The 24804-nt window shown below is 44.8% G+C and overlaps 1 protein-coding gene across 1 annotated transcript; it reads right to left on the bottom strand.

Moving 5' to 3' along the window:
- Positions 1 to 4893: 4893 nt before the first annotated feature.
- On the bottom strand, positions 4894 to 22663 carry fscn1a (fascin actin-bundling protein 1a). The gene is made up of 5 exons (XM_035910838.2): positions 21593 to 22663; positions 10880 to 11036; positions 9717 to 9838; positions 7616 to 7783; positions 4894 to 7336 (listed from the first exon to the last, which is right to left on the bottom strand). Exons 1-5 carry the CDS (start codon positions 22431 to 22433, stop codon positions 7128 to 7130), a joined length of 1497 nt encoding a protein of 498 aa, XP_035766731.1. The 5' UTR covers positions 22434 to 22663; the 3' UTR covers positions 4894 to 7127.
- Positions 22664 to 24804: the final 2141 nt, after the last annotated feature.

Raw genomic sequence — 24804 nt, 5'->3', positions numbered from 1 at the left:
GTGCTGCCCGTGCAGTAAACGGACCGGGACTTGTAGAGTTTACTGAGCACCTTCTGCTATGAGCGACACTCACAGTGCTTTTATTCTGCACTTTATCTAACATTCACACACACAATTCAGGATTCAGTGTCGCCATGCAGAGACAGGGATCAAAGCTTCCGATTGGTAGAGGACCTTCTGTACTTCCTGTGCAACGACTTCAGTAAGGTTGGCTTGAACCACCAAGTCAGCCTCAGCCATGCTTCCTGCTTAGATAACAGCATGCTAATGCATCCAGACCAGAGACTACAAGAAAAATAAACAGTTCGTCCACTGTGGGCCGCTTCATTTGGCCCATTCAGTTTAGATCACTATATAGTTCTAGTGCTAATTACATAGCAGCATCCACAGAGTAGTGCTTTACACATTTGCTACCTGCTTCACACCAGGTAGGAGACACAAATCCCTTTGAGTGTGGGTGTTTGCATCTAGTGCAAACGCTCTGCTACATCCAACATGTGGAGCTGTGTGAATAAGGGAGCAGACAAAAGTAGCAATAATAGAGGACTTCAGTCACAGCAGCAACACAGACGTGCCTCATGTTATTGTATGTCACAGGTGGAGTACCTTGAATGCTCATTGTGTGCAGAAAAGGTCATATAAATATACATGGGCCTGTCCTTAACTGCACTGATGCATAAAAGGGCAAATCAGGAGTTCAGTCAGTACAATAACAGCATCGCCGTCATCTATTTAAACCTCACATTCATCAGCGTTTTCACCGTACTATTTGTCCTAAGGTAGCAATACCTTTATTATCTCCAGCTGTGTTACTATATTTTGCTGCATATCTTTACCAATATGTCAAAACCAGCCCTTCCAATATAGTTCATTTCAGTTAGGAGACGCAAATCCCATAATGATTAGAGGATTTCATTTATGTCACCAACACAGACTGTACTTTTAGTTTGAAGTCTTGCGTGTGATAGGTGGAGTACCTCGAATGGTCATTGTGTGCAGAAAAGGTCATATAAATATACATGGGCCTGTCCTTAACTGCACTGATGCATAAAAGGGCAAATCAGGAGTTCAGTCAGTACAATAACAGCATCGCCGTCATCTATTTAAACCTCACATTCATCAGCGTTTTCACCGTACTATTTGTCCTAAGGTAGCAATACCTTTATTATCTCCAGCTGTGTTACTATATTTTGCTGCATATCTTTACCAATATGTCAAAACCAGCCCTTCCAATATAGTTCATTTCAGTTAGGAGACGCAAATCCCATAATGATTAGAGGATTTCATTTATGTCACCAACACAGACTGTACTTTTAGTTTGAAGTCTTGCGTGTGATAGGTGGAGTACCTCGAATGGTCATTGTGTGCAGAAAAGGTCATGTAAATATGCACAGACTGTCCTTATCTGCAGCGATGCATAAATGTGAACAATAACAGTATCACCATGGGCTATTCAAGCCTCTAAAAGACAAACACCGAGTCTTTTCCCTGAATAGTGGTTGTGGAGCCGAAGGGATGGGATGGGATTGAACGATGAAACGGATTTTAAATGCGTCGCATTCTGGCAGGCCTGAAAACACAAACCACAGACGTGACCTACATATCTTCTGGGACACCTGTGATGGACAAATAGTGCCTCAGCTTCCTGCTGCTTCCTGTTATTTTGCATCCACGTTCCTGTGCTCACACTGCTGTATACATATTGTTTGCATGTTACACGGTGACCAGCACAACAACTGCGGAGCAGAGTGAGAGCAATCTGGGATGTCTTCTCGCTCCGAATCAGGATAAGGAAATGCATCATATAAACAGAGGTCCTCACAAAAATAGAACTGCAGGCGTGTGTGTGTGTGTGTGTGTGTGTGTGTGTGTGTGTGTGTGTGTGTGTGTGTGTGTGTGTGTGTGTGTGCGCATGTGCATGCATATTGGAGCTCTCCTCAGGGAGCGCTGGTGTCTGGCAGCATTTGGTCCCCTGATGGTTTTTGCTGCTCCACCTCCGCTGGCTTTGTTTGTGTGTGTTATCGTCTGTGTGTCTCTTTAATGGCTCTGTATGTTTTTAATGAGCATGTGCTTATGCAGCTGTATCCCCTCAGTACAGCTACCTTTACCACCAACCCACTGCTGTACTCGTAAGAGCCGCTGCAGATGTGAAACTATGCAGAAAGCGTCATTCGTGCCTTTGATGGCTGATTTGTAAAAATGAGTCAACCTGCTATTCATCCTGCACAGACCCATATTGCTCACTCACATCCCCTAAAGAGATTACACGCTGACCCACTGACCCACTGCCTGAGAGTGGAAAAACATGGTGATGGTGGGTGGGAGGTAGATTTGATTAGAGCGGAGAGAGCTGATAGCGAAGGTGGAGGAGTGTGTACGTTCACACAGGATGGATGCTGGAGGAGGAGTCCGCACAGTAGAGCATGGCTCAATGAGCTGTTCTCTGATCAAAGGGGGACCTCCTCCTCCTCCTCCTGGTGCTGTTCCCTAAAGGCTCCTCACCCCTCACCCTTCGGTGCAGTCCCACCCCCTCAAATTAAACCTAACCAGGCCTGAGCATCAGTAATGCAATGAAGGTTTTTGACACTTCACGCCCTGACAGTGCCACACACACACACTATCCAAGCTTCTAGCAGCTGGTGTTTCCATGGTAACACTGCTGGGGTGCACAAGATGTGGGTGGAGACAGCGGCCATTTCGCACACAACCTCTCCTCCCTCTCTCTCCCCCTCCTGGCAGAGAGAGAGCGAGCCAACCCAGCTCCGCCTGCAGCCTCACACTTCACCCACAAACCGCTGCACCCATTCCTGGGATCTGGGTCATATTCTGAGTGACTCATTTTTTCAGCGGAATCAGTCAGCAGCTGGAGGAGGAGGAGAGGAGGTTGGGGGGCAGATTAGATAGGGTGGTGTATGTTTGTTTTGCTATGTTGGGCGTTCCTCTGGGATCTGCAAACCTGACAGGGGTGTGCGGGGGGAAGGGGGGGGGGGGATGGATTAGAGGGCTTCTCTGGAGGCTCCAACATTACGTTACCACCCGAAATGTGCATTTGTGTGTGTGAGTGAGCAGTTGCCCTTTCTCTGTGCTAGAATAAATGTTTCAACACAACGGCTCCATTCAGGAGACAGAAAAAAAGTGTGTGTGTGTGTGTGTGTGCAACAAATGGAGCTGCTGTGGTCAGAAACTGGCAAGAGACTAAAAATGAAGCTATGATTACATGAGAAACGAGCAGGGGAAGAAAGGACTAGGGTTTCCAGAATTATCCAGGTTGAACTTGGAAAATGTCGTCTTCTTGAGGATACAATAAATAAATCAGTTTGCAAGAACAAAAGAAGAATTTAGCCTGAGAAAGTCTTGGGCTTCAAAGTAAGCTTTAAATGTCGAGTAAAATGCACAGACTTTCTCCTTATATGTGTTAACAACCCTGCCCCCCCCCCCCCCCCCCCCCCAGTCTGGCACATTCATCGTCCTGATCCGTCCTCTGCGGTTGAAGAAAGTAGTGAAGAAAGAAAGAAAATATGTGAAGCTTTTGGATAGTTTTTTCCTTTTTATCTCCAAAACCTGTTTACCTTCACAATAAAGCATGTGAAATGAGACCATCAAAGTGCAAGATGGACACGAACGTCGTCTTATTTCCTGATATTTCACGTTGAAATATTAAAAAAAAAAAAAAAAAAAATTGTAAAAGGCAAACTAAGATGGCAAGAACAGCCACCGCTCTGAGTTCTGCTGGAGATTTCACCCCATTTTTCCTTCCCACAGTCACAAAGTGCTTGTTCATAGCTGATCATCTGACTGTTGGGGTTTTCTCTGTATTACTGTAGTCTTTACGTTACAATATAAAACTTTTGAGGCAACTGTTGGTGTGATTTGATGCTATATAAATAACTGAATTGAGATGAAAAGAAATATTTTTAAAGTCTGGAACCTGTAAAGATCCTCCTTTGACATGTCTTTACTGGAACCATTTTGTGCTGCTGTTTGTAGGTCTTTGCAGCTTCAAGGTAGCCTTCAGCAAGTGACACAAATGCTATTGCATTATGATCTTAGCAGTTTTAAATCCCCAGCTTTCCTAAATAAGCACTTTGATGGGACACTGCTTCAGAAACATGCAGGCTGCTTCTAACAATCCATTTGCGGCGTCTGACTGAATCCGTTATAAAGTGTAGCTCTCAGATCCGGATCCAATCAGCATCCACAATATCAAAAAACTGACCCAGTTATTTTTGAGTGCCCACACCTCCACCACGCTTCAGATCAGAAGTACTTTTCCAGGCTTCCCATCATTCTTGAAGTTTATCTTAATTCTTAATCTTAATTTGTCCATGAATGTCTTTCCTGGACTGATCAGACTGCTTAAATCTTGCCCCTACCTTTTTGTGATGCGATACCTCTGGTTTGCATCCAATAGTGTTTTCCTAGTTTGAGGTTTTCACATTGTTTTTCTTAACCATGGAAATAATTCTGTCATCATGCACTCTTATGTAGTCTTTCAGGCCTTTTGGAGTTTTTGATTTTAATAAGCTTACTTTGCTCCATAAGCAGATTTCCTTTTTGAAAATATAGGAAAAGATTAAAAATGTCTGCAATTCCACATCAGTAATGCAATATTTACATTAAACCCCTCAGACTAAAGTTTAAAGCCTCCATTTGATCATACTTGACTGCTTCTTTTTCACAGAAACTATAACTGACCAAGTATCTTGGTGAGCTGCGTGATCAATGTAATCAGAGCTTTGAGCATTACTACTGCAGCAGATGTGCACAGGTTTTTATTAAAAATGCATGCAGTTCAAAAAAAAAAAAAAAAGTTCTGGAGAGGAGGTCACTGAGGACACCAGGGTTTTGTCTGAAACTTGCCAGGAAATGAGAAAAAAATACCATTGAGCCACGTAGCGTTCCAAATCCCAGTTTTATTGGTCGTTGGATTTTAGGTGAACCAATGGCACGAGAGAGAGAGAGAGAGAAAGAGATTAATCCACAAATATCAAAGAAAAATTATACAAAATAATACAAAAGGAAGTTCCAGTTATACAAAGCAAAGATGTGGACTCTTTTTTTCTAATTTGTCTACTGCCCGAAAACTCAAGAGTAAGGCACAGTCATTACCACATGTTTACCCTTCCACATCCGTTTGTCTAAGCCCATGTCTTGGTTACCTTGGAGAAGCTGGTTTCTCAGAGGACAACTGCTCCTTTTATTCACTCGAGATTCTCAACCATTCATGCCAAAAAATTAAAAAATTAAAAAAACTTCAGAAAGTTGGACGTGGGCTAAGCAGTGATTGGTTTTCCATACTGACCTTCAGATCAGAGGAATGCTGGATGATGATGGGTGGAAGAGCCCAATAATTCAGGTGGGGGCGGGGGTGCACGTGCCAAGATCATCTTTGCTGGATCGTTAAAAAAAGAAAAGAAAAAAAAAGCAGCAGATAGAAACGTTCTGCTTCTGTTAGTATGAATGCAGACTGCTGAAGGGTGGAGAATCAAAGAGGAGGTGGGGGAGGACCCGTGGGTGCAGCGTGCTACATGACTGCATTACAGACCATTTGTAATCAAACACGAAACCAAACTACTTCTTTCCTCCTTTTAAAACAAGTCTCTTCTGAACTTTCACCAACAGTTCAGACATAAGAAAAAAAAATCCAACGCAAACAGAAATGGAGACGTCGCTGTAAATGCGGTCACGGCGCTGCTCGGACTGAAAAGAAGCAGCAGATTTAGGGAATGGGGAACGGGTGTAGAGGTGGACAGGCAGCAGGAAAACCGTCCCCGGACGGTGTGCGAGATGCTCGACGGGACGTTGTTAGTAGCACCAGGTTCCAGTTTTTGTCGGTTCCAGTATCAAAGGTTTGGTCTACATGTAAAGGCTGAGGCGTGCGCCAAGTCGAGGGAATCGAAAAAGCAGCTTTCAAAGAGTTTATAAATCATTTTACTCCAGTTTTTATTTTTTAGGACTACCTACTGTACACTTACCCATGATAATGTCTGTGCCTCGGACATGGAAAAAGAAATGAATCCAACTGTGTTTCACAGACTTCTTTCCTCCTCCATTACACACACCACATGTGGCCCATCATTTTTAATGCTTCACTTAGTTTCTTTACACTATTCTTGTGACAATAGCATTAGCGATCAACTTCCTACTTCCCATCGTTTGGTCTAGGAAATCAGACTTCCTGCCAAGCCAATGAGGAAACAGCTAGAGGAACTACACGGGAAACTGTTTGGACATTTCCTACACTTGAGATGAAAAACGGGCGAGACTGAACCCTTCGATCAGAACATCTTCAACATCTTTATCATCAGCAGATCCACTCCAGTTGTATCACAGTCATCACAGGCGCACGAGGCCCGCTCATGAGAGAGAAAAGGAAATTAAGAACAAAAGAAAACAGCCTGGTGAGAAAACCAGTTTCTACAAGAGCCAACCATCAGAGAAACAGACCTCCTCCTTCCTATCTTACAGCCACCTGACAGGACACAGCGATGAGGTTTGAGTCTGTTTTCAGAGATCAGATCAAGTAGAAAAAGGACTCTACCAGATCAGCTCAGACACCATAAATACTGCCACCGTGTGCCGCTCACACAAACAATAGAGACGAGTGGAAAGACGAGGGGGTTCACTCAGAGAGGGGGGGGCTCTTTAAACGTGGCTCTGCTCTGCTCTGGGGGGAGTAACAGCCCAATCGTAAGGCGAGGACGGAGTGAGTGGCGGAGGATGGGGGGGTGGGGATGGGTCGAGCAGCAAACCAGATTGGAGCAGAAGAAAAGTGCACAGCCCCGTGGTAACTATGGCAACAGATAAAGGTCGGCACTGCAGAGCAGAGCTGGAAAAAAGAGAGGAAGGATAAAAAGGAAAGGAAAAAGGAGCGTCTCCTTCTTTCCTTCTTCTAGCCTTCCTGTTCTCTCTGTGCAGTTCATCAACATATAAAGTTATAAGTACAGGATATACTGAGGAGCAAGAGGGGAGGGAGGAGGGGAGGGGAGGGGGAGTGAGGACACCATATATGTGTGGACGGGTGGTGTCGTCGAGCCGCCGCCGTGCTCTCGTTTCCCTCCTCCGGCATCACGGCGGCAGGCGACCACATCCCCGTTCGCCGCGGGTTTTCCCCCTCCGCTTCCCCCTCAGTACTCCCACAGCGTGGCGGTCTCAAGGTCGTCGGCGTTGGCCTTGAGCACGCCGGCGTGGTCGCCGCGCAGGTATTTCCCGTCGGCGGCGTGGCAGATGGCCAGCTTGTTGTAGTCGCAGAACTCAAAGAGGAAGTCGACGGGCGTGTCGCTGCTGCTCACCACCGACTGCTCGTTCCCCACCATCCAGTATTTACCTGTGGAGTCTGCAGGAAGAGTGGAGAGGAGGCACAGGGGAGGAGGAAAAATGATAATCATGGGGAAGAAACAAAAGACTGAAATCTTTTTTTGGCACAGACACCTTGTGAGTCCACAGTGAAAATCTAAATCTCTTGGAGAATAAATGATTAAACCCCCCCGTGTCTGTGTCTCTCCACATACTGACGTTATAGCATCAGCTTGCTGACTGTTTAAGGTTACTACAAATGAAAGTTTCCATTAATGTGAGTCCTCTCCTGCAGGACCCAGTTGTGTTGAAAACAGACCTTGCAGGCTGTACGCTCCATCTCTGAACTCCAGAGTAAAGTAGTCATAGGAGGAGCGGTTGGAGTCCAGCGTCCCGGTCACCTTCCTGCAGCCGATGAAGCCGTGCTCCCCGCGCAGCACGATGATCGGGCGGTTGATCAGCTTCATGATGAACTCCTCAGACTCGCCTGAAAGAGACAACAGATGTGTCAGAGCAATGTGCGGTCTTCACATCTTTGTTTTGCTGGAATGCTGCTTATGATTAAAAATGCTGACTCTTTGTTCTCATTAAAAAATAACGTATGTGATGCAACTCATGTCAGAAATCTGTGTCAGCGAGCGCTCAAGCTGCCAAAGCCTCCTGAAAGAGAAACTGCAGCACAAAGCAAAAACCCGTCAGCTTTGATCCGCCAGTGCTGGAGACCAACGCCTGATCTATAAGCGGAGCATCTTGTGATCCGCTTGCTGACTTGTAGTTTCTGTCAGGCTAAATTCTGTGGAAAAGCTTGGCATTTCCTTTTCTAGAACCTCTGTGCCACCGAATAATGTGAGGAAAAAGGTGTTTACAGAGGGGTTGATCTGCCTATTAAATGCTAATGTTACAGGCAGCCATTTAGCACAAAGACTTTCATCATGTGCTTGCAGCCAAAGTTAATAAACACTTATTAATAAAAACTTATCTGGCCAAGCGTTACATGTATAAAAATTCAGTGTAATGTCAATGTAAGGACATCAATGTAACACAAATAAACCAAACTACTTGACAATATGTGGCATCAGTGTATGAGAAAATCTGCAGCTGTTAGCTAGCTGGTTAGCGCTGACATCAAGTCAGCTAACCCTACAACTACAAAAGACTGTTAGGAGAAGCTGTTATTTCAACATTGGCTTCTTATATCTGACCATTTCACAGGGAAGATCTTTTATTTAAAACTATGAATCATTCAAGAATGAAGAAAAGGCACCCAACAGAAGCAATTTTAAATTGCACCTTTAGGCACTTTGTTGCTAGCAGCCTATTGCAAAAAAACAAAAAGAACACGTTTGTTTCACTTTTTCTTTTCTTCCCCCGCATCGAGCTCTTAGGTGAAAGGCCTGACACACGACCTGAGAGATGTATCCAGAACTTCACCTGACCCATCTACTGTTCACTGATGCCTCATGAGAAATGGTCTCAGCAGAAAGAAGTCATTCTTACTCACAAACGGGGAGAAAAGGCTGTAATAGGTATACCAAACTATACAAGAACTGGACTGAAAATCTGTGTCAATGCGCTTTGCAGTGATCCCCAACACACTGTCAATGGGATAAAAGCATAACTGCATATCTCGATAGAAAAAACACAATGTTACACTGTCAGTCATGGATTGGCCTCCCCAGAACCCAAACCTCAACACCACTGAAGCAGTGTGGGATCATCTTAACAAAGAACAGAGCAAAAGCCAGTCAACATCCAAAGAGGAGCTTTGAATGTCCTTCAAGAAGCCTGGAGAACTGTTCTATACCTGCGCAAGAGAGTTCAGACTGTGTTGGAGACTAAAGGGGATCATACCAAATATTGACTTTCAGTCTTGCATAAACTCAGTTTTTGCAGTACTAGAAGAGCTTAAAATATTCAGTGTTTGAAGGTAACATAAAAAAACCTTCATAATGTCAGCATAACCTGTATTTTCTAAAATGCCAATATAACGTGTTGGGCGATGGTTTCACTTTCCATGTTGTGGCTGATAAAGAGCACATTCATGGCTGTGAGAGATATAAAGAGGTTTTTTGTTTTTAGTCAGCAGGAAGCTTTTCAACAAAAGCCAGCCCTTATTTATTTTTAGTGTCACACACACACACTCTTGCTTGCTCAGGAATTTCCCCATGATGTTTCCAATCAGCACCATTAATTCAATACATCGAGTAAGAACTTGGCAAAAAAACAGAAACGAAAAGACTGCAACAGTCTTAAAAAGCATTAAACAGCTTACAAAACAGAACCCCTCCACTCTCGAGTGCACAACTGGAGCCACAATTGAATTACTTCCACTGCACTGAAATTCCCCGTCACTGCAGAGGTGTAAATTGGTTAGCCCCCGTGCGTCTGTTTGCACGGCTGTATCAACACGTCGCACTAACCTGCACTGTCGATGGTGGCCGCCAACTGGCCGTTTTTCTTGGCGGCGACGTATTTCCCATTAGCAGCCCGGAACGTCAGCCTCTTCCCACGCCACTCAATGTCAAAGTAGCAATTAGCTGATCTGCAGAGACGGAGAGAAATACCCAAAAAACCTTACACAGCAGTCAGATACGCAGTAATGCACTTGCAGGATTGTCAGCTAAAAAACCCCAAAAAAACCCCCAAACACATCTTCACAGACTGAGACACCCAGCAGCTTTATCGCAGTGCAAGTGACTCTTGGGTAATTGGATAGGTAGGATCCGGGTAGAGGGATAAGCTTGAAGTCTTTGGTTAAGTGGAATCAAGTAGCTTACTAAATACTTTCACTTGGGAGAGGATTTTTTAAGTTGATTTTGATTCTCTGAAGCTCAGAAACATTCTCAAAATGTTTTCAGCAGACCACAGCTGGTTTAAAAAAAAGCACTTTGGTGGTCTAATCTGCGAGAAGTAAACAGAGGGAAATCTCAAGAATGTGATTGAGGAATCTGGTGAAGTTCCTGCAGGCCCCCCTCAGTGTCGAGGATCTGCTCGGTCTTATCTTAAACAGAATGGTCTGTTTCTGAGCTCCCTCATAGCGCATGCTTGTGACCGAGCTGATCAGTTTACTGCTGTCCTCTGCATCATTCCTGCACACGTGCAAACATGCTAATGCTAAACATCTGCAGCTCCTCCTGATCGCCGCACATCGTTTCCTCAAGAAAGAGGCTTTAAAAGTAAAACTCCCTCTTAATACTGAAGCATCACATGTAAAATGACCAGACTCCCACTCCTGGATCTGTCTGGGGCCTCACAGAGAAGTGACTCAAGAGCATAGGGTCAAAGGTCAGGGGTTAATAGCTAGCTCTTTGGTTGGACTGAACTACTGTACATTAAAGCAAATGACTCCACAGGTTAGGGTTGCACACAAATGCACTTCAACTCCCACAGCATGCCACAGCTATGAACATGCCATCAATCCCTCCCACACACAGGTCAAATTACGAGTGAGGACTAAACACCAGAAGCTATGACGGACCAGTTTGAGTTTTCCACAGTCAGCAGACACACACACACACACACACACACAATGAACGGACCTCACTGAAGCAGGTGTAGCTGTGATGATGTGTGCGATTCTTACTTAGTGGAGGCCGTGCACTGCAGGCCGCCGTTAGCCGTCAGGGTCCAGTATTTCCCAGCGGCAGTCCGGAATGCGCACTTCCTGTTTTCACGGCAGATCTCCATCTGGAATACCTCTTGGTCACTTTCTTCATCCTGATTGGCTGACAGGTCCATACCTGTGTGGGGTTAAAATGTTGGGGAGACCTTGTCAGGCTGATGAATATGAGAGGGATATGAATAACCACAGAAGATTCATCATTAACATTCCACACACACACACACACTCACACACACACACACACACACACACACGGCAGGTAACTGTATAGTAAGGACTTCTTCTAAAACTTCTATACAAACATTGTCCAAAAGCTTTTTCTTTGCAAGAATTATGAGGACATCAGCCCTGTCCTCATAATTCAAAAATGTCCGGACAGCGCTGCACGCACCCTTATACCCACCGAGGTACACACAGCCCACACGTTCACATCCGCTGGTCAGGATCAGACGTACTAAATGAACAACATCAGTCTGCTTAGATTAGTGAAGGATTTAACACAGCTGCACACAAACCCACACCCACCCACTCACATCTGTCCTGGTCTAGACAGACCCCACTACACTTCAAAGGATCAGGCGTCACAGTGGACGGTCACAGCACACAGAGAGTTTGCTAGCCAGCGGTGACAACAGTCTCTGTGGGAATCTGACAAGGCACAGCAGCACTGAAGCTAAACACTTACATCTACATCCCCAAATAATGATAAAATATTAACATGCTTCCATTTTTAGCATGAAAACATCATCACTCAACTAAAGTATAAGTTGTTGGTTTTGTAGGCATTTAGTATTTCAGAGATATTTTTTCCCCCACTCTGCATGATGTCAGTGAGAACATATCCCTAATATGGTCATCTCAGGCACACAGAAGCTCCACCCACCTGCTGTTCAAAGAGGGGCAGCCAATCAGATATCAGAAGAAAACTGCAACAAGGCCCAGTGTAAGATAAAAAGGATTATTTTGAACTGTGAATCATGCAAAGCTACTATAGCAGATTCCAAGAATACGAAACGAGAGTGATGGCGTCCCTTAAGGTGTACCAAAAGTAATGGGAACTATCTGAATAATTTGATTGGCTATTTAATTGATGGCAGCTAGCCTTGACAAAATTTGTAGGCCAATGTAAAAAAAGAAAAAAGCTTTAGCTCTGTGAACATTTAAAATACATCACAGTTATAATTGTCATTTCCACGTCCTTCTTCCCCTGCTGTATATCTGTAGTCCAAAAAAAAATACAAAAATCAGTGAGTCTGTGAGTGCATGTGTGTGTTTGTACAGATCAGCAGACCTCATTAAAATCAAATCAACCTTAGTCAGGCACTCAAGAGCAACAAAGAGGTAAACACATGAGTCAACTATAAGAGAGAAAACCCAGACGCACAAATACAATCTAAGCAGCACAAAGCCCGCTATTGTATATGATGAAATCATACTGTGCACTGACCTATAGCCAGAGGGCTCACAAAAAAGAGAGAAAGAGCGAGAGAGCCTGTCTGCTATGTAAATGTGTGCAGAGCAAGAGGTGAGAGGGCGAATCGGGAGAAGAAGACGAAGAAAAAAAAAAAGATGTTTGAAAAAAACAGCCTCACAAGTGGCACAACACGTGTTTGTGAACACATTAAGAGAGGAACTATTACCCCAACAGTAACTATTTCTGCCAGCAGCACTCTGTAGTAACAGTATTCACACAGAGCCAGCGTTACATGAAGGTGTTCAACAGTTACTGCTCACGGACTGTGTCTGGCGCTCACTAAAAGTCAACTCGGGATTGAGTTTCTGCAGAAAAATGCAGAGATGCACACATGTGCACACACACAGATGATTAAGAAGGAAAATATAACCATAATGGGAACCACATGGTGGAGAGGAGGGGGTACGGAGGAAACAAGAATGTTCATTTAGAAGGGTTTGAAGAGGACAAGGAGAAAGAAAAATGGCAACAAAAAGATCAGTCTTCTCCAAGATAGGACACGTCTCTGAACGCTCCTCTAATGCTCGCTGCTTCCTGCTCAGCCAACGCAACTCTAGTAGCAAAGCAGAGTCCATGTATTACAGAGACTGTGGCTATGCGTGGATCAAACCATCTGCTGGTGGTTTTGACCCATGACGTATTAGAGACGACTTTACAATGCAAATAGCAAATGTGCTAATTTTAAAAACACTACAAAAGACTCTTATGAAAGTCATTCAAAACCTAATTTTAATATGAGGTCTTTACTTTTGAAATTTTGACTTGTAAATGATAAGAGCACAAAGAAAAAAGCCTGTCAAGCGTGAGTTATGTCATCTGGGTTGTGTTAACGTGAGCTGTTCATTCAAAGCAGTAGCATGGACTCTGTTTTGATACAGTGTCGAGGCGGCTCTATGGAAAACAAGCAGTTTGATATCCAGCTCAGGAAGTTAGGGGTCAAACCAGACAACCAGGGCAAGGCGAACAAATCGGTGTGGTAATTACTGAGCTTTCAAGAGCAGGTGGTAGGTGGACTTGTTACTGTGGACAGAGCCAATCTAGCTGATTACATCTGTTCAGTTCAAGCTAACCTGGTGCTAACCTGAGCTTCATACAAATGTGATAAATTACATATGAGACTCACAGCACTCAGAGTCACTGAACAGAAATCTATTCAAAGGCAAAGTTGGTGGTTTTCACGCGCCGTCCTCCAAAAGAACCAATCAAGAGCCAAACCTGGAAACCTGAGCCACTCGTCAATGACACATGGAGCACAGGTGTGGTGGTGGCGGCCATATCTACTCATTAGTATGCACTTCCTCCTATCTTTTTTCTTTGCTGGCTGTTTCCATATTATGAACTGGCATGGCTTTTTAAATCAGTGCTCTGGTGAAAAGAGCTACATATGCTCATATGGTGAAAAATAACTTGCATGAAAATCCTTTAACTGCTTTCAAAGACTGCACACTCACTGGCCACTTGTTCAACTCCTTGTTATTGCAAATCTCTCAACAGTCAGCCACATAGCAGCAACTCAACACACCTAAGCAGGTAGATCTGTTCAAGACGACCTGCTGAAGTTCAAAGCGAGGATCAGAATGTGGAAGAAAGGCGATGCAAGTTACTTTTTATACATAGCATGGTTGTTGGTCCAAGTATTTCAGAAACTGCTAGTCTGTTGGGATTTTCCCACAGAACCATCGGTTTATAGAGGATGGTCTGAGAAGAAAAATTATTCTCTGGATAAAATACCTTGTTTATGCCAGACAAGAATGGACAAGCTGTTTTACGCTGAGAAGGTAATTCCAACACCACTCGTTATAACCAAGCCATGCAGAAGAGCATCTCTGAATGTAAAACATCAAACCTTTGAGCAGTTCAGCTACAGCAGCCGAAGACCACAATAGAAGAAAACCCATCGTACTGATGCTAAAACTCACACAAGAGCATTAAAATTGGACAACAGGAGACTTGGAAAATGCTGCCTGGTCTGAGGAGTCTCAGTTTCTGCTGCAACATTCACGTTACAGACAGAATTTGGCATAAATAACATGAAAGCATGGATCCATGCTGCTTTGTACCAGCAGTTCAGGCTGCTGCTGGCGGGGTAATGTTTTGGGAGATTTTTTCTTTCTGCTTATGAGGCGACCGGTGAAATTAGATTACAGCTTCAAAACATATAACTTTGTTAACCACGCATCTTATCTGACTGTCATCAGTCAAGAGGATAAGCATACTTCCCAAAATAGGGAATTTTTCAAACAAACAGTCTATTCAGTTGCGCTCTGCCCAAGCAAAACAACTACTTCAGTCTAAAATAAAACAACTGCTGACACCAAACCATCACGAGGCTCGAATACGTTCATTTCAGTGACCGATGACTTGGGGTAATATCAAGCATCACACACTTTTAAACTCAGTCTAAAAATATTGAATAAAAAAAGGTCAGCAGGGTTTACTTTAGCTTCTGCTTTTCATTCTCAGTTCATGTTTTTCATTTACTTCATTTTTGTACAAATCTAAGACGTGTGAAAATACACATTATACATGCATGTAAAAATCAGACAAACACTGAAACCGGCACCGGCTAAAGTCTGGCGTGAGTTTGGAACTGTTAGTTTCAGCGGAAAAACAAACAACATTTCACTATATGAAAATAAACCCGGAAACTAAGACGCAGTTTTGCATGCTGAGCTGATTTGAGTAAATGATTCTCCGATTATCTGATTTGAATAAACTTCAGTCAGCCTTGCAGATGGTGTCAGACACTTTCACACATTCGGCTGCCTTGTCTTGAGTTATCACAAGGACATTTAAAAAAAACTGCTATAAAAATACCAGACTGACAGACAAAACAGTCACCCTGAAGGCCGTGCAGCCTCCGCCGTGAGGCCGAGGCTGCTACACAACCAGATCTGTCCACACTGATCAGTCTTGACACTCACAGGGTTATGAAGGAGGACAGAGAGGGTTTGCAATCATGTACACACACCAGCAAACCACACATGCCGATTCCTCCCAAACCTCATGCACACACTCTACTTAAACAACCCCTCCATCTTTCTGTCCACTCCACCCATCGCACTCAGCCTAATGGCGGCAGGCACAGATTGTCCTCAGTGAGCCAGCACCAGAGGCCTGCTGTGAACGCACGCGATTCTATCAAGCCTACTTTGTGTGGCTCCTATTGTTCACCAGGCCCTGACTGAGGAGGCGACCAGCTGGGGCACAAACAGGGAGCCAGATCATCAGCTTTTGTTCTGATCCAAACACACAGAGTGTAACCAGCCGGCCCACACTCACTGAAACACTGCTGCTTCGACTCAAAAAAAACAAAAACAACACACATGCATGCAGAGATAAGGAGGTCAGGCATGTGAGAGAGTATCGTGCCCGGGGATGCCCCAAATCTTTTGGCAAATTGATTCAAACTGTGTGTTCAGCTCGTCTCTACTGAAGTACAGTTGCTGTGAACTCAAGGACGGCGATGTGGAGACACACCCAGAGCACGGCAGGATGACACGCTGGAGACCAGCTGAACCCGAACCTATAATAAAGCGCAGACATCGAGGAGGAGAGGTTCCCCCCCTCGTGGGTATGCAGCTGACGCGAGGCCGATCCTCTGGCGCGCTCCCAGCACACAAACACGCAGAGGGCGCGCAAACATTAAAACGCCATCGTGCCCACTCAGTCACAGCCAGCGAGCATTACCAAGGATGCATAAATTAAATGCTTCCCATCTTTTTTATCCTACTGGCCGACCTTGTTGCAGTCAGAGAAAGCAAATAGTCGCCCTTCACCCCGCGGGGATTATCGCACACCAGCCAAGGTCAGAGCTGCGCCTCTCACGTCTCATTTCCTGCTTACGGGTGGGGATGAAGGAGGCAGAGAGGGTGTCAGGGCTGACTCGTGGCCAGACACAACATGGAGCCAGTGTTTTTGTTTCCTGCGTTTTCCACACATTACACGGTTGGTTTCACCCTGACTAATGCGCAGACTTAAAAATTATTTATGAATTAGGAGATGAGGATTCTGTCAAATTAATGCAAAGCAACCACAGATGAATCTGTAATCCGTATAGATGACTTTATAGGGAGAAGCAACCATTTAACAAGAGTTAAAGAGCTTCATTTAAAGCTCAGTTTGTTCGATCCCCAGACTATGCAAGTGTCTTTAGTCACACCTCGTTTTCTGATATTTTGCTTCCAAGGAGCCGGATTTTCTTAAAATATGTCATCTTCAGGCTGTTTTTCGTTGCATCAGTTGCAATTGATCATTTTCAGAGGAATGGGGTTGTTTTTTTTGTTACTACTCACTGAATCATTCAAGAGATTTAAAAAAAAGACTCCCGGCTCTAGAGATAAACCAGCATAGTGTCTGCACATACTGGACAATTTATTACTAGCAGCCCGTCAAAAAAAGAGACAAAAACCCCCCCAAAAAAAACATTAGCTCACATTTTGTTTACTTGAATCTCTGAAAAATGCCAAAGATAAAGTTGCGTCATTAAGAAATAAAGGTGAAAAAAGAATCCAAAGACCTGACACGGGACCTGAGAGGCATGGATTGGCCTCCCAAACCCCAGACCTCAACCTTGTTGAACATTATTGGGATCATCTGGACAAAGAACAGAAGAAACAGCAGCTGAAACCCAAAGAAGAACTTTGAACGTTCTTAAAGAAGCCCTGAGAACTATTCCTGAAGATTACTTAAAGTATTATATACTTATATACACAACTATACACACACAGTATATGATATTGCATGTTTCAACAAGCTGCTGCACTTCTTTCCCATTTTCCTAGCAAATTATAAAGAAATAAAGGGAGACTTAAGATGGTACACAGTACTGTAAGCTAACTGTCTCACAATGGGGGTTGGAGGTTTGGTTGAATCTAGTTGTTTTCATAGTCCTCTGGGTTTTATGGAGACAGCAGGAGCTTTGTCACCAAAAACCAAAGACCCCCCCGAGTCACCTCACATTTGCCCCTCAGGGAATTGTTGCTTACAAAGAGCAGTCAGCACTCGGTGGTCACAAAGCAACCACCGGTCGCCAACAGGATGTGACGGATTCTTATTGGTTTAGCTGACAAACCAGCACTCAGTCTTCACTCACACTTGCCCTACAGTTTAGAGGAAGAACAGCCCACTTAAGGGCAACCGAGCTGCAGGCTAACTGACTGATAATTGCGTGAGTCCATATGCAGGTCGTTAAACAGCCTCTCTGAGAATTCGTGAGCAGAGACAAGAAGAATGGATGTTATGAGCCGGAAACAAGCGGTGGCACCGAGTCAGTTTAAAAAGCAATTAAAAATGCTGTGAGTTCAGATTAGTGAACAGCAGAAACTGTGGCACCGATGTGATGCCTACTCTGTCCTCACAAGACTGATTTCAGCGACTTTGAATTGAATGAAGTTTGGGTTTTGTTTAAAGTCACACGATGACGGACATCAGACTCAACCTGAAGCAATATGAAATATTGGATTTATTAAAACACTGCTGGGCTGTAACAAAATAAATCACAGAAGGGAGTTAAGAGTCAGCTCCTCTCTTGTAAAAACATTTGCAACATTTGAGTTATTTGCAACATTTTAGATTAACGGAGGTCTCATGAAGTGCAAACAAAAGCACTGATAACGTTTCTAATCCCATTCAGCTCAGAGTCTTTGGTAGGTGTGTTTGGATGAGCTGACTTAATACTATCAGCTGAAGCTGCATTCATAATATATTAACCATCTGCACCGTTGAAGTGTGCGGATGCAGATTCCCATGACGTAACCACAACAAATCAAACGTGCTAAACCTGAAACGAGCAACTGAATCTTTTTCCTCCAGCGAGCTCCACTGTAACACGGTGTCTGTGCAAACTAACCTGCAGTAGCCAAAACTGAAAACACACACAATGCAGACTATAATTTTATCTTAAAGTAGGGTTGCATGAGAAAGATTAAAAAAAAAAAAAAAGGAGACTTTCACGACTCAATAATCATGGCCGACTAATGAAAGGATGTCTAAACTGGATTTACTGCTTTTGAGCGTGAGAACTTGACAAACAGCAATTAAGTGCGAGTCACCAAATCAACAGTTTTGACTGGACAAAAGCAGCTTTCAGAGTGACCCGACTGAGCTGCCCCAAGCCAACCCCCCCAAAAAAACCCTAATGAAAGCCAGCCGATTTTAACCATCATCACGGCTTGGGTCTGTCAGTCGAGTAGCCGCTTTAGAATGGAGTGGAGGGGACTATAAGCAGCTGTTGATTTGAAAAAACATCTGGAGGCAGTTTAATTCCACTTGGCATTTAATCTGCATCACAATGATCCCGTTGTTTGCGGGCTGAATGTGGATTTCCCCCTCTCAAGATTCGGATCTCCTGCTCATTATAAGTTGTAGCAGTCAGAAGGGACGACTTGGGTTGAGTCACCCATGAGCAAGGCATCATGGGTACATGTCTGATATGATTTCCAATATTTCAGCATAAAGCATCTAAAGACATGATGATAGCAGTGCTCCTTTCCCTGCACCGTTGAGTTAAAGCAACACACTTAAGTGACTCACACCACCTGTGACATCACTCGCTGGTTTGTAGACTAGTTCTGGCCGTCGCCATCTTGGTTGTTTAAAACCAGCCATCGCACGCAAGAGGTGCTCCACAGAGTTCATGACGGGGGAGAGTGCACGCTAGCAAGCATGTGTGTAATAAAGGTAAAGACATTCTGAACCCAACACCTCTGTTTGACCTTTTTCTCACTGAGAAACATCGAGTGCAAGTACACTTTTGTTTGTCTACAAGGTAACCATCAATGCAGATCCACCATGCTGCATCCAATACTCCATGTGTCACTCGAATCGTAAAGAGATGGATATGACAAAGTGCAGTTTCCTCGATTACAAGCCACTTAGTATCAAAATTTGCTTAAACACATGCCATGTAAGCAGGATACTGCACCTTCCATAATAAACTGTGGTGGAGCAGCCAGCATTCAGATCACAGTGTGATTGTTTTTGTGGTGGATTATTAAAGAGCAGTTCGTGCTCTCATTGCAGGGGCCCATCATTTTAATACCGCAACCTCCACCTTCAAAATGGACCACCATTTTGTGGGTTGGGACTGAGCTTGAAGGTGGAAAAAAAACAAAGTAGCAACTCCTACTTTGTGAGTCGAGGATGAATGTCTCTGTGACAAGTAAACAAAGCAGGGAGACAGAGCAAACATGCCCGGGGAGTGACAAAGATGAGAGAGGAAAATGAAAGGATAGACAGATCACACTTCATGAAAATAGAAGCTGTATTTAAAAAACAAAACAAAAAAGCAACTAAACCACCAGTCTTCTCAGCAGACGCCAAATATTCAGAGCGATTCAGAGAGCATCAGTTATAAGTCGTTCATTACTTTCAGAGCCTCGCGGCCTCATGCAAATACTCAGAGATTACTGCGCTGGCTCACAGTGATATTTAGAGAATGATTCACACACTCGGGCTCTGATCTCAAATTTCTGCTGAGTTCATCATACTTCTTTTTTTTTGTTTACGATTAATGATGGGAAAAGGGATATTCAGGCACACATCAAGGCTGACAACTGTTCAGCATGCGCATGCCATCGATGACGACTGGAGACACACAGCAGCCAAGCCTGAAGGCTTGGTATGAGTGGGGGAGGGGTGGCAAGGCAGAGGAGGGGAAATATAGAAGAGGTGTTAAAAACAAAGGTTAGAACAATAAAGGAGACAGACTGGGAAAAAAGTAAGAGTAAGGAGGGGTGAGGAAAAAAGGAAGGAAGGAAGGAAGAAGGTGGAGGGACAAGCTTGTGTCCTTGCCCAGTCATGCAGCCGAAAATCAGACATGCATGAAGACCATGAGCTCTCACTCAAACAGTAATGGAGGGAAGGGGGAGTAGATTGAAGAAAAACAAAAACTATTCCGCCTTATCGAAGCTAATAATCACATCAGCAGTGGATGCTGCTGTGCATCTCTCTTAATGACACACAAAGGCTCCAGTTTCAGCTTTTCCATCCACATTCACTGGACAGCTGAGACTGTGGAGCTTTTTCTGCAGCACAGATGGTGAGGACTCCAGTGTTGCATTTTTAAATGCTCCTGGTCATATCAGTCAGAACCTCACCCGACCTAAATTAAGCAAGCTGTTTTGGTATAAAGACAAAAGTAGCAGTTGCCTACCAAGTTTTCAGTCATCTTCTCCCCTTTCTCTAACTGTGGAGCCATTCTGCTTCTGTGGCACGGTCAGCCTTCCAGTTTAAGACTGTTTTACATTTGAATGAAGGCACGCGTGCACACGGTGCTCTGTGTGTAAGAGGCTGAGAACTCTGTGTGCATGGTGGTGGTTTGTAAAGTTTACTGACCATAGACGATACAACAGTGCTTTTAATCTGCTCCAGCCTGAGGGGGTTGGGAATAGCGGGTGGGGGGGGGGGGGGGGGGGGGAGGGGGAGTCCACTGTATTAAATCCCTCAGCTAATGATGGCGTGGATTTCGTGCTGCATTTTGTAGAGGTGGGCTGATGGATCCAAATATCGATAGTATCGATACCAGTTCTGGTATTGGTATCAGATGGATACAAGCGTGATAGAATTAATGGAAATCATTTACCCCAAACATGCACTATGAAAAATGCAAAAAACAAACAAAAACCAAGTTTCAGAGTACATGAAAAGCTTAAAGGTGGGTTTTGTTGCATTAGCGCCAATTATAGTGTAATGTAAAAATCAGTGATTCAGTGGTCATTAAAATGTGCTCAGAATTTGCAAATTAGAGATTCCTCTCATAAATCATGACACACTGCTCTCCCCTACATAAGCTGCCATTATAGGTTAAAAGTATTGGTACTGGTATCAACAACACTGGCCCTGTATTTGCTTGGTATTGGCACACCAGGAGTACTTTCTATGCAAGAAGGGTGATTTGGCCCAAAACGCATTGTTTAAACATGTGTAAGTGCGCACAGGCCTCTGGTGTGGGACTAGAAGTCTAGGCCATGCTCTGTGTCCATCATTCAGTGTGTGTGTGTGTGTGTGTGTGTGTGTGTGTGTGTGTGTGTGTGTGTGTGTGTGTGTGTGTGTGTGTGTGCGCGCGCTGCAGGAGGGAGATGCAGTCTCAAAATTCCATCACGTTAACCCTTCCTCTACCAGACACACACACACACACACACACACACACACACACACACACACTCAGAGGATCTGGACCGGACCACCACCACACCCACCTTGCCGGGTGGAGACGTTCCTCTCGTTGGCTGCGGTGAGCACGACCTGCGGGTGGCTCTGCTCCAGCACGAACATCTCGTCCTTGCCCACGCGCGCGCTCTTGCCGGACTTCATGGTACCGGAGGGCCCGGAGGGCGCGAGGTACCTGCCGCTGCAGTCCCTGAAGGCCACCTTACCGGAGCGGAACTCCAGCGTGTAGCCGGTGCTCTTGTCCGTCGTGGCGACCAGCGCGCCGTCGTTCCTCAGGAAGCGGTTGTCGGACGTCTGGAGGTGGTACCGCTGATCTCGGAACACGAGCGTGATCATGGAGTCCACTCCCCACGGGACATCCCGGTCGATGGCGATCTCGTCCACCTTGTCGCTCAGGTGCGCGTACCGCTTGCGCGTCACGCTGAAGATGTTCACCTGCGGGTGCATGGCGATGTGCACGCTCCATTTCTCCGCCACCGAGGCGGTCTGGGCGAAGCAGATGATCCGGTCCTCGGTGCCGCCCAGGTAGCGGCCGTGCTGCTCGGACTGCAGGGACCAGCGGCCGTCGTCGTGAGCGGTGATAATGAACCGGCATTCCGGACCCGGGGTCTCGCTGTCTCCGGTGACGTTCCCGTCCTTGTCGGCGGCGATGTACCGGCCCAGGTGTGACTTGAGGAAGAACACGTTCCCGCTGGAGTCATCGCCGCTCTGCTCCAGGGTCCAGATCTGCTTCTTCTTCATGGACGTGGCGGACGCGTTGATTTTGAAGCCGAAGGTCTCCGCCGTCAGGTATTTGTTCCCGCAGTTGATGAGACCGAACTGGATCTGCAGCATGTCGCTGGTTCCGTTCGTCGCTCCGTTAGTTGTCATTGTCGCTTCTGTGCGCTCGAGCCTCGGACCGGTTCTGTCCTGAGAGGGATGAGAGAAGAACGAGGAGGAGGAGGAGAGGGGAGGAGGAGCGGTTCTGCAAGTGAGCTCGCGGCTGAAAGGGTGGGATGCTGTGCAGCCTCGCGTGCTTCTCTTTGTTTGGGGGAGTCTGTGAGCGCGCGCCGCCGGTCCTCGGTGCTCTGCCTGTCTCAGCAGCGCGAGACCGCCGCCACAGCTGCAGCCTATATAACCATCGGTGACGTCGCACATCAAGCCACGCCCTCCGGGATGACCAGCAATCTGGGAGCAGAGCTCGGTTGTCTCCTCTGCTCGAACCCTGTTGCTTTTATCCGTCTAGTTTAGGTATTTTCCCCTGTTTTCCCGCTTCCCATCAGAATTCCCTAGAAGTCTAAATGCGAACAGTGTGTGTTGGTACAAGCTCAAAACTCTTAAAAAGCCCTCTATTTTAATATCTATTCCATCCAAGCATTAAAATAATATCAATTTCTCCCCCTTTCAGACACATATGAGACCGGTTCAGCATTCAAATCACGAGGACCGTGTGCGTGTGTCTGCTCACAAAACAGCTCTATTCATGGGCCGAGCATGCACATCAGAGGGCTGGAAACAAAGAGGTCAAACAGATCACACTGGCATCTTCTCAGTGCATGTGCATGAGCGAGCATCCTCTCCCCTTCTCACTCTCTCTCTCTCTCTCTCTCTCTCACACACACACACACACACACACACACACACAAAACAAAACATACAAACAGATAACGGCCAACGCAGAAGTAGCTCATGGCTCAGTGAAATTTCAAGGGCAGTTGTTCCAAACATGTCAGAGATCTGTCATCAAGCTAAAAAAAAAAACAAAAAAAACAACCCCCCCCCCAAAAAAACAAAACAAAAACAAAACAAAACAAAACAGGAGAGCAACAAAACTATTTCAGAAATAAAAAATTAGCACCACAGTGTAAAAAGTGTTGCACATGTTGGTAGAGAAGATGTATTACATCATGTTACAAACAATTTCTAAATATGCATTCATTATATGTTCTGTTACTCTAATGTTCGAATGTTATTACTAATAAACTTTTGGTTCTTTTTTAACTTTGCCAACAGGAGCCCCCTCCAGCCAAAGCACTGAAACCTCCCTGCACTGTGATTTTTTCTTGTATAATCATATTTTTATTTAATGAGTGCTTGAGCTATATTTATAACAGACAGTGGCTCTGTTTGTCATCTGCTGTGTCTGGAGCTGAGGAGCAAAGAGTGATGTACTCCCACTCACTTTCATGAATGAATGGGTGTTTGTGTTGTTGGATCATTCATACAGTGCAGCTGGCCTGGATGTACATCACACTCTAGTCCTATACATCTTAACCAATACAATACAAACTTTAATAGTTAGAAAAACACAGGATTTTCGTTTTCATTTAATCAAAAAACTAATAACTGTCACATCCGGTGAACTGATCACGAGGCTCTGAGGTCTTTGTTACTCCCCTCTCTGCTGGGTTTGCAAACGTAAAGTAATCTGACCCCTAACCAGTAATCTAATCACTAGTAATCTTTGCCTTTCTCTCCTGCAGTCTGAATAAATCCAATCTTCAGACAGAACATCTTCAAACAAATCAAATCTCTGTGTAATTTCAGCTCCACTCTAATAAAATCACCACACTCGTTCTCATGTATTTTTTTCCGTTTTGGGGGCTTGTGTTGTTTTCATTTCTAACAGCCTTATTTTGCAAAACTTAATTTTAAAATGTGCGTGTAAGGGTCTGTGAGGTATCCGTATGTGTGTGTGTGGTAAAGCAGTGACTTAAACTGCAGATCAGCACGGAAACATCACCTTTTGAGTCATTGCAGTTCACACAGAAACCATTTGCATCTGTACTTTTGTACAGCAGCTGTGGCGATCCCAGTGGAGCTTCCATGGAAAGATTAACAGCATGCAAAAAATGTGTCAGTACAGCAGCCTCAACTATTTTCAATGTACTGAAGAACTTCTGGGTCATGCATGCACAACATGCTCATTTTAAAAACAGCTCAAGGAAAGAAAAAGTGCAATAATCAAGCTTCCCATAAAAGTTCAACATCATTCAAGAGTTCAGTTTGTGAGGTTTGTGAGGATTATTTCTGTGGACACACTCAACGTAGCTGTTTCTAGTCCTTAGGTTGAGCTGAGCTAGCCAATCCTTTAAAGATCATGTTTCAGGCACCCATCCATCTTAGAGATAGTCTTACTGTAGGACAACTTGTGTTGCTGAACTGGAAAGAATCGGCTGTTTTTTGGTGGGGGGTTGCCTGCCTGCAGCATCATCAATGAGCTTTTTCTCCTAAGTGCAGAATCCTTCTCATTATGTGCTGA

This window comes from Neolamprologus brichardi, chromosome 4 (assembly GCF_056152115.1).
Source record: "Neolamprologus brichardi isolate AB-2024 chromosome 4, ASM5615211v1, whole genome shotgun sequence".
Lineage (NCBI taxonomy): Eukaryota > Metazoa > Chordata > Actinopteri > Cichliformes > Cichlidae > Neolamprologus > Neolamprologus brichardi.
This window is presented reverse-complemented; position numbering and strand designations above follow the sequence as displayed.

Excerpts from the sequence above, each read along its gene's own strand:
- fscn1a (XM_035910838.2), bottom strand. The coding sequence starts at position 22,433 with ATGACAACTAACGGAGCGACGAACGGAACCAGCGACATGCTGCAGATC. Across the intron at positions 11,037-21,592 it reads GAACGTCTCCACCCGGCAAG|GTATGGACCTGTCAGCCAAT; the intron begins GTGGGTGTGGTG and ends AACCCCACACAG. Across the intron at positions 7,337-7,615 it reads TGGAGCGTACAGCCTGCAAG|ACTCCACAGGTAAATACTGG; the intron begins GTCTGTTTTCAA and ends CTCTTCCTGCAG.